This window comes from Oncorhynchus tshawytscha, linkage group LG22, assembly GCF_018296145.1.
Source record: "Oncorhynchus tshawytscha isolate Ot180627B linkage group LG22, Otsh_v2.0, whole genome shotgun sequence".
NCBI lineage: Eukaryota > Metazoa > Chordata > Actinopteri > Salmoniformes > Salmonidae > Oncorhynchus > Oncorhynchus tshawytscha.
Window position 1 is genome coordinate 44,636,099 of NC_056450.1, and position 15,670 is coordinate 44,651,768.

General features: G+C 49.8%; 1 protein-coding gene across 2 annotated transcripts in view; it reads left to right on the top strand.

Moving 5' to 3' along the window:
* LOC112240869 (plexin-B3) overlaps positions 1-15,670 on the top strand; it is a 184,392-nt gene that overhangs the window by 150,898 nt on the left and 17,824 nt on the right. For both annotated transcript variants that reach the window (XM_042304332.1, XM_042304333.1), the window contains exons 26-33: positions 1,478-1,544; positions 1,707-1,853; positions 2,521-2,674; positions 3,716-3,819; positions 5,141-5,222; positions 10,282-10,436; positions 14,859-15,019; positions 15,236-15,383. In XM_042304332.1, coding sequence (XP_042160266.1) covers positions 1,478-1,544; positions 1,707-1,853; positions 2,521-2,674; positions 3,716-3,819; positions 5,141-5,222; positions 10,282-10,436; positions 14,859-15,019; positions 15,236-15,383 — 1,018 coding nt within the window. The remainder of the gene's footprint in view (positions 1-1,477; positions 1,545-1,706; positions 1,854-2,520; positions 2,675-3,715; positions 3,820-5,140; positions 5,223-10,281; positions 10,437-14,858; positions 15,020-15,235; positions 15,384-15,670) is intronic.

Here is a 15,670-nt window from a genome sequence, read left to right on the forward strand (position 1 = left end):
TAGTGGTCTCTTTGACCAGGGTCTATATATATAGTGACCAGGGTCTATATATAGTGATGTCTCTTTGACTAGGGTCTATATAGTGAAGTCTCTTTAACCAGGGTCTATATATAGTGAAGTCTCTTTGACCAGGGTCTATATAGTGAAGTCCCTTTGACCAGGGTCTATATATAGTGCTCCCTTTGACCAGGGTCTATATATAGTGGTCTCTTTGACCAGGGTCTATATATAGTGGTCTCTTTGACCAGGGTCTATATAGTGAAGTCCCTTTGACCAGGGTCTATATATAGTGCTCCCTTTGACCAGGGTCTATATAGTGAAGTCTCTTTGACCAGGGCCAACAGGGCTCTTTAGCTCAGTGGGCTAACACGGCCTTGACGAACCCGTTTTCGGTGAACCACCTGATGAACCAGTTATTTTGCGGTGTGAAGACCAGATTCCCAGGCTTCAGCTCAGTTGCATTTCCCCTGTCTTTTACATTGTTCCTAACTTCTCTCTTTCCTCCCTCTTTTCTCTCCTTCCCTCGCTCTCTCTCTTCTCTCTCGCTCTCTCTCTTCTCTCTCTCGCTCTCTTCTCTCTCGCTCTCTTTTCTCTCCTTCTCTCTCTCGCTCTCTTCTCTCTCCCGCTCTCTTCTCTCTCCTGCTCTCTTCTCTCTCTCGCTCTCTCTCTTCTCGCTCTCTCTTCTCGCACTCTTCTCTCTCTCGCTCTCTTCTCTTCTCCCGCTCTCCTCTCTCCTGCTCTCTTCTCTCTCTCGCTCTCTCTCTCTCGCTCTCTTCTCTCTCTCGCTCTCTTCTCTCTCGCTCTCTTCTCTCTCTCGCTCTCTCTCTCTCGCTCTCTTCTCTCTCTCGCTCTCTTCTCTCTCTCGCTCTCTTCTCTCTCTCGCTCTCTTCTCTCTCTCGCTCTCTCTCTTCTCGCTCTCGCTCTCTTCTCTCTCTCGCTCTCTCTCGCTCTCTTCTCTCTCCCGCTCTCTTCTCTCTCCCGCTCTCTTCTCTCTTCTCGCTCTCTCTCTCGCTCTCTTCTCTCTCTCGCTCTCTCTCTCGCTCTCTTCTCTCTCCCGCTCTCTTCTCTCTCTCGCTCTCTCTCTCGCTCTCTTCTCTCTCCCGCTCTCTTCTCTCTCTCGCTCTCTCTCTCGCTCTCTTCTCTCTCTCGCTCTCTTCTCTCTCCCGCTCTCTTCTCTCTCCCGCTCTCTTCTCTCTTCTCGCTCTCTCTCTCGCTCTCTTCTCTCTCTCGCTCTCTCTCTCGCTCTCTTCTCTCTCCGCTCTCTTCTCTCTTCTCGCTCTTCCTCTCGCTCTCTTCTCTCTCTCGCTCTCTCTCTCGCTCTCTTCTCTCTCTCGCTCTCTTCTCTCTCTCGCTCTCTCTCGCTCTCTCTCTCGCTCTCTTCTCGCTCTCTCTCGCTCTCTTCTCTATCTCGCTCTCTCGCGCTCTCTCGGTCTCTCTTCTCTCCCTCTCTCGCTCTCTCTCTCTCTCCCTCTCTCAGGACGGAGACGGTGGTGGAGAAGATGCTCACCAACTGGATGTCCATCTGTCTCTACTCCTTCCTCAAGGTGTGTGTGAACCTGAAAATTTTTCCTGACTTCTTCATTACCCGCAGAAATGTGTCAAATCAAATTGTATTTGTCACATACACGTGTTTAGCAGGTGTAGCGAAATGCTTGTGTTGTCATAAATACGTGTGTATCTGACTCTCCTACTGTGTACCCCTGTAGGAGGTGGCTGGGGAGCCCCTGTATATGCTGTACAGAGCCATCAAGTACCAGGTGGATAAGGGACCAGTAGACGCTGTGACGGGGAAGGCCAAGCGTACCCTGAACGACAGCCATCTACTGAGAGAGGACATCGACTACTCCTCGATCGTACGTCTCTCATTACATCATCAGAAATACATCTTCTTTTGAACCGTTTCCAAATAGATTTGTTGTGGCTGATGTCTGGAAGAGAGAAGTCACTCCACTTCGTATGAAGACGTCTGAGTCCACCTTAAATCCACTGATACACTTCAGCTGCATTTGAAATGGCACCCTATTCCCTATATAGTATAGACCCATATAGACCATAGGGCTCTGGTCTAAAGTAGTGCACTATGTAGGGAATAGGGTTCTATAGGGCTCTGGTCTAAAGTAGTGCAGTCTGTAGGGAATAGGGTTCCATAGGGCTCCGGTCTAAAGTAGTGCACTCTATAGGGAATAGGGTTCCATAGGGCTCTGGTCTAAAGTAGTGCACTATATAGGGAATAGGGTTCCATAGGGCTCTGGTCTAAAGTAGTGCACTATATAGGGAATAGGGTTCTATAGGGCTCTGGTCTAAAGTAGTGCACTATATAGGGAATAGGGTTCCATTTCACACACTACCCTCTCTCTCTCTAACTCTTTACTACTATCTCGTCTGTCTGGTCAGACTCTGGTGGTGAAGGTTTGTTTGTGTGTTGACATCGTCCCCCCTCCTCTCTCCTCTGGTCAGACTCTGGTGGTGAAGGTTTGTTTGTGTGTTGACATCGTCCCCCCTCCTCTCTCCTCTGGTCAGACTCTGACGGTGAAGAGTGGTGTGGAGGTGCAGCCGTGTCCCGTCAAGGTGTTGGACACCGACACCATCACACAGGTCAAAGACAAGATCCTAGACCAGATCTATAAAGGAGCTCCCTTCTCACAGAGACCTGCTGCAGACTCACTAGACCTGGGTAAGGTATAGAGACCTGGGTAAGGTATAGAGACCTGGGTAAGGGATAGAGTCCCGGGTAAGGAATAGAGTCCCGGGTAAGGAATAGAGTCCCGGGTAAGGAATAGAGACCCGGGTAAGGAACAGAGGCCCGGGTAAGGTATAGAGTCCCGGGTAAGGTATAGAGTCCCGGGTAAGGTATAGAGTCCCGGGTAAGGTATAGAGTCCCGGGTAAGGTATAGAGTCCCGGGTAAGGTATAGAGACCCGGGTAAGGTATAGAGACCCGGGTAAGGAACAGGGACCGTGGCCCGGGTAAGGAATAGAGTCCCGGGTAAGGAATAGAGTCCCGGATAAGGTATAGAGACCCGGGTAAGGAACAGGGACCCGTGGCCCGGGTAAGGAACAGGGACCCGTGGCCCGGGTAAGGAACAGGGACCGAGGCCCGGGTAAGGAACAGGGACCGAGGCCCGGGTAAGGAACAGGGACCCGAGGCCCGGGTAAGGAACAGGGACCCGTGGCCCGGGTAAGGAACAGGGACCGAGGCCCGGGTAAGGAACAGGGACCGAGGCCCGGGTAAGGAACAGGGACCCGAGGCCCGGGTAAGGAACAGGGACCCGTTGTCTATGGCTATTGTTTCCTCAATGAATATAATAGCAAAACTCTACTAATGAATTTGACGTTTTAATTGGTGGTCAACGTGACGTTTTAATTGGTGGTCAACGTGGCGTTTTAATTGTGGTCAACACACCAGTTCTGGTTTCCAGAACCTTTAATAAGAAATACTGAACCGTCAGTTTGTAAAGCACCATTCATACAAGGTTGCTCTGCGAACAGAGATCTGGGTATGTGACAGAGATGGTTGTATGTACCAGAACTCAGGGTTAACTTGCCCGAGACCTGAAGAATCGCGTTAGCTACCCAAGCTAATCACTAGGCTTGAGCTTACCGGGCTAGCACGGTCTTGTAACGTTCAGGTAACCAGGGTTCAAACACAGGTATTCTGAGGTATTCCTGAGGATGTTTTCGTCACTGATATGAGGTGAATGTGATTTTCGTCGTCAGAATGGAGATCGGGGCAGGCGGGTCACCTGACTCTGTCAGACGATGACGTCACAGCAGTCGTCCAGGGACGCTGGAAGAAACTCAACACTCTGCAGCACTACAAGGTACCACACACACACACACACACGACCCCTACACGCACACACACCCCTACACACACACACACACACCCCTACACACACACACACACCCCTACACACACACACACACCCCTACACACACACACACCCCTACACACACACACACCCCTACACACACACACACCCCTACACACACACACACCACCCCTACACACACACACACCACCCCTACACACACACACACCACCCCTACACACACACGCCACCCCTACACACACACACCACCCCTACACACACACACAGACACACCACCCCTACACACACACACACACACCACCCCTACACACACACAGACACACCACCCTTACACACACACACACACCACCCCTACACACACACACACACACACCACCCCTACACACACACACACACACACCACCCCTACACACACACACACACACCACCTCTACACACACACACACACACCACCCCTACACACACACACACACCACCCCTACACACACACACACACACACACACACCACCCTTACACACACACACACACACACACACACACACCACCCCTACACACACACACACACACACACACACCACCCCGACACACACACCACCCCCACACACATGACCCCTACATACACGACCCCTACACACACGACCCCTACACACACGATCCCCACACACACGACCCCCTACACACACGACCCCTACACACACGACCCCTACACACACACACACACACACACACACACACACCACCCCTACACACACACCACCCCGACACACACACGACCCCTACACACACGACCCCTACACACACGACCCCTACACACACGACCCCTACACACACGACCCCTACACACACGACCCCTACACACACGACCCCTACACACACGATCCCCACACACACGACCCTACACACACGACCCCTACACACACGACCCCTACACACACACACACACACACACACACACACCACCCCTACACACACACCACCCCGACACACACACGACCCCTACACACACGACCCCTACACACACGATCCCCACACACACGACCCCTACACACACGACCCCTACACACACGACCCCTACACACACACACACACACACACACACCACCCCTACACACACACCACCCCGACACACACACGACCCCTACACACACGACCCCTACACACACGACCCCTACACACACGACCCCTACACACACGACCCCTACACACACGACCCCTACACACACGACCCCTACACACACGACCCCTACACACACGACCCCTACACACACACTGATGAGATCTGCTAAAGTAATTGTTTTCTCTCCTCAGGTGCCAGACGGAGCGACCGTGGCTCTGATCCCCAGATCAGCTGTCGCCATGGGGATACCCCAGGTCTACCAGACTGGAGAGAGTAAACACTGTTATACTAGAACCTGTTATACTACTATATAACCTGTTATACTGCTATAGAACCTGTTATACTACTGTAGAACCTGTTATACTACTATAGAACCTGATATACTACTATAGAACCTGTTATACTACTGTAGAACCTGTTATACTACTGTAGAACCTGTTATACTACTGTAGAACCTGTTATACTACTGTAGAACCTGTTATACTACTGTAGAACCTGTTATACTACTGTAGAACCTGTTATACTACTGTAGAACCTGTTATACTACTGTAGAACCTGTTATACTACTATAGAACCTGTTATACTATAGAACCTGTTATACTACTATAGAACCTGTTATACTACTGTAGAACCTGTTATACTACTGTAGAACCTGTTATACTACTGTAGAACCTGTTATACTACTGTAGAACCTGTTATACTACTGTAGAACCTGTTATACTACTGTAGAACCTGTTATACTACTGTAGAACCTGCTATACTACTGTAGAACCTGTTAACCTAATACTACTGTAGAACCTGTTATACTACTGTAGAACCTGTTATACTACTGTAGAACCTGTTATACTACTGTAGAACCTGTTATACTACTGTAGAACCTGTTATACTACTGTAGAACCTGTTATACTACTGTAGAACCTGTTATACTACTGTAGAACCTGTTATACTACTGTAGAACCTGTTATACTATTGTAGAACCTGTTATACTACTGTAGAACCTGTTATACTACTGTAGAACCTGTTATACTACTGTAGAACCTGTTATACTACTGTAGAACCTGTTATACTACTGTAGAACCTGTTATACTACTGTAGAACCTGTTATACTACTGTAGAACCTGTTATACTACTATAGAACCTGTTATACTACTATAGAACCTGTTATACTACAATAGAACCTGTTATACTACTATAGAACCTGTTATACTACTATAGAACCTGTTATGCTACTATAGAACCTGTTATGCTACCGTAGAACCCGTTATACTACCGTAGAACCCGTTATACTACCGTAGCACCCGTTATACTACCGTAGAACCCGTTATACTGCCGTAGCACCCGTTATACTGCCGTAGCACCCGTTACACTACCGTAGAACCCGTTACACTACCGTAGAACCCGTTACACTACCGCAGAACCCGTTATACTACCGTAGAACCTGTTATGCTATCGTACGTCATTACTGCAGCGATTTGATAGTGACCTTCAGTGGTCTGTTGTGGTAGCTGAGTAATGGAAGGAGGAACCAGACGGATATCTGTTATACTAATTCCATCTTCATGGATGCTTCCAAAGTGTCACCCTGTCTGTGTTTAATGTCAACAGTAGGATACTACTATAATGAATATGGTGTGCCTCCCTCTATAGTGGTACCCTGTTACCCTGTGCCTCCCTCTATAGTGGTACCCTGTTACCCTGTGTCTCCCTCTATAGTGGTACCCTGTCTGTGGTTAATGTCAACAGTAGGATACTACTATAATGAATATGGTGTGCCTCCCTCTATAGTGGTACCCTGTCTGTGGTTAATGTCAACAGTAGGATACTACTATAATGAATATGGTGTGCCTCCTCTATAGTGGTACCCTGTCTGTGTTTAATGTCAACAGTAGGATACTACTATAATGAATATGGTGTGCCTCCCTCTATAGTGGTACCCTGTCTGTGTTTAATGTCAACAGTAGGATACTACTATAATGAATATGGTGTGCCTCCCTCTATAGTGGTACCCTGTTACCCTGTGTCACCCTGTCTGTGTTTAATGTCAACAGTAGGATACTACTATAATGAATATGGTGTGCCTCCCTCTATAGTGGTACCCTGTCTGTGTTTAATGTCAACAGTAGGATACTACTATAATGAATATGGTGTGCCTCCCTCTATAGTGGTACCCTGTCTGTGGTTAATGTCAACAGTAGGATACTACTATAATGAATATGGTGTGCCTCCCTCTATAGTGGTACCCTGTCTGTGTTTAATGTCAACAGTAGGATACTACTATAATGAATATGGTGTGCCTCCCTCTACAGTGTTACCCTGTGTCACCCTGTCTGTGGTTAATGTCAACAGTAGGATACTACTATAATGAATATGGTGTGCCTCCTCTATAGTGGTACCCTGTCTGTGTTTAATGTCAACAGTAGGATACTACTATAATGAATATGGTGTGCCTCCCTCTATAGTGGTACCCTGTCTGTGTTTAATGTCAACAGTAGGATACTACTATAATGAATATGGTGTGTCTCCCTCTATAGTGGTACCCTGTTACCCTGTGTCACCCTGTCTGTGTTTAATGTCAACAGTAGGATACTACTATAATGAATATGGTGTGCCTCCTCTATAGTGGTACCCTGTTACCCTGTGTCACCCTGTCTGTGTTTAATGTCAACAGTAGGATACTACTATAATGAATATGGTGTGCCTCCCTCTATAGTGGTACCCTGTCTGTGGTTAATGTCAACAGTAGGATACTACTATAATGAATATGGTGTGCCTCCCTCTATAGTGTCACCCTGTCTGTGTTTAATGTCAACAGTAGGATACTACTATAATGAATATGGTGTGCCTCCTCTATAGTGGTACCCTGTCTGTGTTTAATGTCAACAGTAGGATACTACTATAATGAATATGGTGTGCCTCCCTCTATAGTGGTACCCTGTTACCCTGTGTCTCCCTCTATAGTGTTACCCTGTGTCTCCCTCTATAGTGTTACCCTGTGTCTCCCTCTATAGTGGTACCCTGTGTCTCCCTCTATAGTGGTACCCTGTTACCCTGTGTCTCCTCTATAGTGGTACCCTGTTACCCTGTGTCTCCCTCTATAGTGGTACCCTGTTACCCTGTGTCTCCCTCTATAGTGGTACCCTGTTACCCTGTGTCTCCCTCTATAGTGGTACCCTGTTACCCTGTGCCTCCCTCTATAGTGGTACCCTGTTACCCTGTGTCTCCCTCTATAGTGTTACCCTGTGTCTCCCTCTATAGTGGTACCCTGTGTCTCCTCTATAGTGGTACCCTGTTACCCTGTGTCTCCCTCTATAGTGGTACCCTGTTACCCTGTGTCTCCCTCTATAGTGGTACCCTGTTACCCTGTGTCTCCCTCTATAGTGGTACCCATGTTACCCTGTGTCTCCCTCTATAGTGGTACCCTGTTACCCTGTGCCTCCCTCTATAGTGGTACCCTGTGCCTCCCTCTATAGTGGTACCCTGTGCCTCCCTCTATAGTGGTACCCTGTTACCCTGTGTCTCCCTCTATAGTGGTACCCTGTGCCTCCCTCTATAGTGGTACCCTGTTACCCTGTGCCTCCTCTATAGTGGTACCCTGTGCCTCCCTCTATAGTGGTACCCTGTTACCCTGTGCCTCCCTCTATAGTGGTACCCTGTGCCTCCTCTATAGTGGTACCCTGTTACCCTGTGTCTCCCTCTATAGTGGTACCCTGTTACCCTGTGTCTCCCTCTATAGTGGTACCATGTTACCCTGTGTCTCCCTCTATAGTGGTACCCTGTTACCCTGTGCCTCCCTCTATAGTGGTACCCTGTGCCTCCTCTATAGTGGTACCCTGTGCCTCCCTCTATAGTGGTACCCTGTGCCTCCCTCTATAGTGGTACCCTGTTACCCTGTGTCTCCCTCTATAGTGGTACCCTGTTACCCTGTGTCTCCCTCTATAGTGGTACCATGTTACCCTGTGTCTCCCTCTATAGTGGTACCCTGTTACCCTGTGCCTCCCTCTATAGTGGTACCCTGTGTCTCCCTCTATAGTGGTACCCTGTTACCCTGTGCCTCCCTCTATAGTGGTACCCTGTGCCTCCCTCTATAGTGGTACCCTGTTACCCTGTGTCTCCTCTATAGTGGTACCCTGTTACCCTGTGTCTCCCTCTATAGTGGTACCCTGTTACCCTGTGTCTCCCTCTATAGTGGTACCCTGTTACCCTGTGTCTCCCTCTATAGTGGTACCCTGTTCCTCTGTGCCTCCCTCTATAGTGGTACCCTGTGTCTCCTCTATAGTGGTACCCTGTTACCCTGTGTCTCCCTCTATAGTGTTACCCTGTGTCTCCCTCTATAGTGGTACCCTGTTACCCTGTGTCTCCCTCTATAGTGGTACCCTGTTCCTCTGTGCCTCCCTCTATAGTGGTACCCTGTTACCCTGTGTCTCCCTCTATAGTGGTACCCTGTTACCCTGTGTCTCCCTCTATAGTGGTACCCTGTTACCCTGTGTCTCCCTCTATAGTGGTACCCTGTTACCCTGTGTCTCCCTCTATAGTGGTACCCTGTTACCCTGTGTCTCCCTCTATAGTGGTACCCTGTTCCTCTGTGCCTCCCTCTATAGTGGTACCCTGTTCCCCTGTGTCTCCCTCTATAGTGGTACCCTGTTACCCTGTGTCTCCCTCTATAGTGGTACCATGTTACCCTGTGTCTCCCTCTATAGTGGTACCCTGTGTCTCCCTCTATAGTGGTACCCTGTTACCCTGTGTCTCCCTCTATAGTGGTACCCTGTTACCCTGTGTCTCCCTCTATAGTGGTACCCTGTTCCTCTGTGCCTCCCTCTATAGTGGTACCCTGTTACCCTGTGTCTCCCTCTATAGTGGTACCCTGTTACCCTGTGTCTCCCTCTATAGTGGTACCATGTTACCCTGTGTCTCCCTCTATAGTGGTACCCTGTGTCTCCCTCTATAGTGGTACCCTGTTACCCTGTGTCTCCCTCTATAGTGGTACCCTGTTACCCTGTGTCTCCCTCTATAGTGGTACCCTGTTACCCTGTGTCTCCCTCTATCTGTAGTGGTACCCTGTTACCCTGTGTCTCCCTCTGTCTAAAGTGGTACCCTGTTACACTGTGTCTCCCTCTATAGCGGTACCCTGTTACTCTGTGTCTCCCTCTATAGTGTTACCCTGTTACCCTGTGTCTCCCTCTATAGTGTTACCCTGTGTCTCCCTCTATAGCGGTACCCTGTTACCCTGTGTCTCCCTCTATAGTGGTACCCTGTTCCCCTCGGTAGTATTTTCAGATTTGCCCTGTGTGTCCCTGTCTGGAACTGTAAGTGTGTCCCTCTGTGTTCTCCATAGAGATGCCCATGTTGGAGGGGGAGGAGGGGCTGAGGCTGTGGCACCTGGTGAAGTCCAACGAGGAACCAGAGATCCCCAAACACAGCAGCATGAGAGAGAGGGAGAGGGCCAAGGCCATACCAGAGATATACCTGACACGACTACTATCTATGAAGGTAGGTACACACACACACACACACACAGGGAACGGGTTCAGGCTATACCAGAGTGCATATCATAAGTATTCACCTTTCAGCAGGACAATAACCTAAAATACAAGACCAAATCTACATTGGAGTTTCAAACCAAGAAGACGATGAACGTTCCTGAGTGGCCGAGTTACAATTTTGACTTAAATCGGCTTCAAGATCTTTGGCAACACTTGAAAATGCCTGTCTAGCAATGATCAACAACCAATTTGACAGAGCTTGAAGAATACACAAATAAATCAGCTGTAAGGTGATTCTAACATGTATTGACTCAGGGGGGTTTGAATACTTATGTAAATAAGATACAATACAAATAACAAAAATGTATATTTCTATTCAATCCATTTTGAATTCAGCCTGTAACACAACATAATGTGGAATAAGTCAAGGGGTATGAATACTGACATGAGACCCATCAATGCATCTGATGTTTTAAGTTATTGTCCTGCTGAAAGGTGAATTCATCTCCCAGTGTCTGGTGGAAAGCAGACTGAACCAGGTTTCCTCTAGGATTTTGCCTGTGCTTAGCTCCATTCTGTTTCTTTTTTTTTATCCTGAAAAACTCTCCAGTCCTTAACGATGACAAGCATACCCATAGCAGGATGCAGCCACCACTATGATTGAAAATATGAAGAGTGATACACATTAATGTGTTGTATTGGATTTGACCCAAACATAACGCTTTGCCACATTTTTTGCAGTATTACTTTAGTGCCTGATTTCAAACAGGATGCATCCTTTTCACTCTGTCATTTAGCTTCGTATTGTGGAGTAACTACAATGTTGTTGATCCATCCTCAGTTTTCTCCTATCACAGCATTTAAACTCTGTAACTGTTTTAAAGTCACCATTGGCCTCATGGTAAAATCTGAGTGGTTTCCTTCCTCTCTGGCAGCTGAGTTAGGAAGGACGCCTGTATCTTTGTAGTGACTGGGTGTATTGATTCACCATCCAAAGTGGAATTAATCAAAAGGATTGGACCCTTTTTTTTCAATTTCCACCTAAAATGACCCAAATCTAACTGCCTGCCTTGATACCATTTGAAAGGAAACACTTTGAAGTTTGTGGACATGTGAAATTAATGTCCTAATGTAGGGGGGAGAGTGGGCCCTACTGTCGGGGGAGGAGGGGAGTGGGCCCTACTGTCGGGGGGAGGAGGGGGAGCGGGCCCTACTGTCGGGGGGAGGAGGGGAGCGGGCCCTAATGTCGAGCGGGCCCTACTGTCGGGGGAGGAGGGGAGCAGGCCCTACTGTCGGGGGGGGAGGAGGGGAGCGGGCCCTACTGTCGGGGGGAGGAGGGGAGCGGGCCCTACTGTCTGGGGGAGGAGGGGAGCGGGCCCTACTGTCTGGGGAGGAGGGGAGCGGGCCCTACTGTCTGGGGGAGGAGGGGAGCGGGCCCTACTGTCGGGGGGAGTAGGGGAGCGGGTCCTACTCTCGGGGGGGACGAGGGGAGCGGGTCCTACTGTCGGGGGAGGAGGGGAGTGGGCCCTACTGTCGGGGGAGGGGAGCGGGCCCTACTGTCGGGGGGGAGGGGAGCGGGCCCTAATGTCGAGCGGGCCCTACTGTCGGGGGAGGAGGGGAGCGGGCCCTACTGTCTGGGGGAGGAGGGGAGCGGGCCCTACTGTCTCTGGGGGAGGAGGGGAGCGGGCCCTACTGTCTGGGGGAGGAGGGGAGCGGGCCCTACTGTCTGGGGGAGGAGGGGAGCGGGCCCTACTGTCTGGGGGGAGGAGGGGAGCGGGCCCTACTGTCTGGGGGAGGAGGGGAGCGGGCCCTACTGTCTGAGGGGAGGAGGGAGCGGGCCCTACTGTCTGGGGGGAGGAGGGGACCGGGCCCTACTGTCTGGGGGAGGAGGGGAGCGGGCCCTACTGTCTGAGGGGAGGAGGGGAGCGGGCCCTACTGTCTGGGGGGGGAGGAGGGGACCGGGCCCTACTGTCTGGGGGAGGAGGGGAGCGGGCCCTACTGTCTGGGGGAGGAGGGGAGCGGGCCCTACTGTCTGGGGGAGGAGGGGAGCGGGCCCTACTGTCTGGGGGGAGGAGGGGACCGGGCCCTACTGTCGGGGGGGGAGGAGGGGACCGGGCCCTACTGTCGGGGGAGGAGGGGACCGGGCCCTACTGTCGGGGGGAGGAGGGGACCGGGCCCTACTGTCGGGGGAGGAGGGGAGCGGGCCCTACTGTCGGGGGGAGGAGGGGACCGGGCCCTACTGTCGGGGGGGAGGAGGGGAGCGGGTCCTACTGTCGGGGGAGGAGGGGGAGCGGGCCCTGCAGATGGTATGGTATACACCTACCTGTGTGTCTAGAGGATGTTGTCTTTCTCCTCTCTAGGGGACGCTGCAGATGGTATGGTATACACCTAGCTGTGTGTCTAGAGGATGTTATCTCTCTCCTCTCCAGGGGACCCTGCAGATGGTATGGTATACACCTAGCTGTGTGTCTAGAGGATGTTATCTCTCTCCTTTCTAGGGGACGCTGCAGATGGTATGGTATACACCTAGCTGTGTGTCTAGAGGATGTTATCTCTCTCCTCTCTAGGGGACGCTGCAGATGGTATGGTATACACCTAGCTGTGTGTCTAGAGGATGTTATCTCTCTCCTCTCTAGGGGACACTGCAGATGGTATGGTATACACCTAGCTGTGTGTCTAGAGGATGTTATCTCTCTCCTCTCTAGGGGACGCTGCAGATGGTATGGTATACACCTAGCTGTGTGTCTAGAGGATGTTATCTCTCTCCTCTCTAGGGGACGCTGCAGATGGTATGGTATACACCTAGCTGTGTGTCTAGAGGATGTTATCTCTCTCCTCTCTAGGGGACGCTGCAGATGGTATGGTATACACCTACCTGTGTGTCTAGAGGATGTTGTCTTTCTCCTCTCTAGGGGACGCTGCAGATGGTATGGTATACACCTAGCTGTGTGTCTAGAGGATGTTATCTCTCTCCTCTCTAGGGGACGCTGCAGATGGTATGGTATACACCTAGCTGTGTGTCTAGAGGATGTTGTCTCTCTCCTCTCTAGGGGACGCTGCAGATGGTATGGTATACACCTAGCTGTGTGTCTAGAGGATGTTATCTCTCTCCTCTCTAGGGGACGCTGCAGATGGTATGGTATACACCTAGCTGTGTGTCTAGAGGATGTTATCTCTCTCCTCTCTAGGGGACGCTGCAGATGGTATGGTATACACCTAGCTGTGTGTCTAGAGGATGTTATCTCTCTCCTCTCCAGGGGACGCTGCAGATGGTATGGTATACACCTACCTGTGTGTCTAGAGGATGTTATCTCTCTCCTCTCTAGGGGACGCTGCAGATGGTATGGTATACACCTAGCTGTGTGTCTAGAGGATGTTATCTCTCTCCTCTCTAGGGGACGCTGCAGATGGTATGGTATACACCTAGCTGTGTGTCTAGAGGATGTTATCTCTCTCCTCTCTAGGGGACGCTGCAGATGGTATGGTATACACCTAGCTGTGTGTCTAGAGGATGTTATCTCTCTCCTCTCCAGGGGACGCTGCAGATGGTATGGTATACACCTAGCTGTGTGTCTAGAGGATGTTATCTCTCTCCTTTCTAGGGGACGCTGCAGATGGTATGGTATACACCTAGCTGTGTGTCTAGAGGATGTTATCTCTCTCCTCTCTAGGGGACGCTGCAGATGGTATGGTATACACCTAGCTGTGTGTCTAGAGGATGTTATCTCTCTCTCTCTAGGGGACACTGCAGATGGTATGGTATACACCTAGCTGTGTGTCTAGAGGATGTTATCTCTCTCCTCTCTAGGGGACGCTGCAGATGGTATGGTATACACCTAGCTGTGTGTCTAGAGGATGTTATCTCTCTCCTCTCTAGGGGACGCTGCAGATGGTATGGTATACACCTAGCTGTGTGTCTAGAGGATGTTCTCTCTCTCCTCTCCAGGGGACGCTGCAGATGGTATGGTATACACCTAGCTGTGTGTCTAGAGGATGTTATCTCTCTCCTCTCTAGGGGACGCTGCAGATGGTATGGTATACACCTAGCTGTGTGTCTAGAGGATGTTATCTCTCTCCTCTCTAGGGGACGCTACAGATGGTATGGTATACACCTAGCTGTGTGTCTAGAGGATGTTATCTCTCTCCTTTCTAGATGACGCTGCAGATGGTATGGTATACACCTAGCTGTGTGTCTAGAGGATGTTATCTCTCTCCTCTCTAGGGGATGCTGCAGATGGTATGGTATACACCTAGCTGTGTGTCTAGAGGATGTTATCTCTCTCCTCTCTAGGGGATGCTGCAGATGGTATGGTATACACCTAGCTGTGTGTCTAGAGGATGTTATCTCTCTCCTCTCTAGGGGACGCTGCAGATGGTATGGTATACACCTAGCTGTGTGTCTAGAGGATGTTATCTCTCTCCTCTCTAGGGGACGCTGCAGAAGTTTGTAGACGATGTGTTCATAGCCATCCTCAACACCAAGCGTCCTCCTCCCATCGCTGTGCGTTTCTTCTTCGACTTCCTGGATGACATGGCGGAGAAACACGGCATCGACGACCCCGAGACTGTGCACATCTGGAAGACCAACAGGTCAGTTTGTCATCGGTCTCCTGGTTACTGGTTTGTCCTTCTACATTAAGAGTTACTGCAGAGAGAAATCAGACTTTGGATGGTTGACAGAGCAGACTGATCGCCTCGCGTCCTAAATAACAACTCACTGTGTCGGTGATCAACGACTGAACAAATGTGATATTGGTATATTTTCTATGTCCTTTCAGTAACAATAGTCTTTGTGTTCCCTCCCAGCCTGCCTCTGAGGTTCTGGGTGAACATCTTGAAGAATCCTCAGTTTGTGTTTGACGTTCAGGTGACGGATAGCGTGGACGCCGTCCTCTCGGTCATCGCTCAGACGTTCATCGACTCCTGCACCACCTCCGAACACAAAGTCGGACGGGTCAGAGACACCTCTGCTAATGTTTATTTGTTTATTTTGGGTGTTTATTTTGTATATATTTTCTCTATTATTATTATTAATACCCAAATTTCAACATCTTGATTGTGTGATATTTTATTGATGGTATTTTCACAATACAGAGAAATCAGTCATCAACATTACCAATGATATCGATTCAGATTCTCAGCTGTTGTCGTTCCTCATCAGGTCTGTCCAGACAACGTTAGCCTGTGAGAACAGGTTAAGGAGAAGGAGTCTTTTATCTATATTTTCTAATCCATATTAAC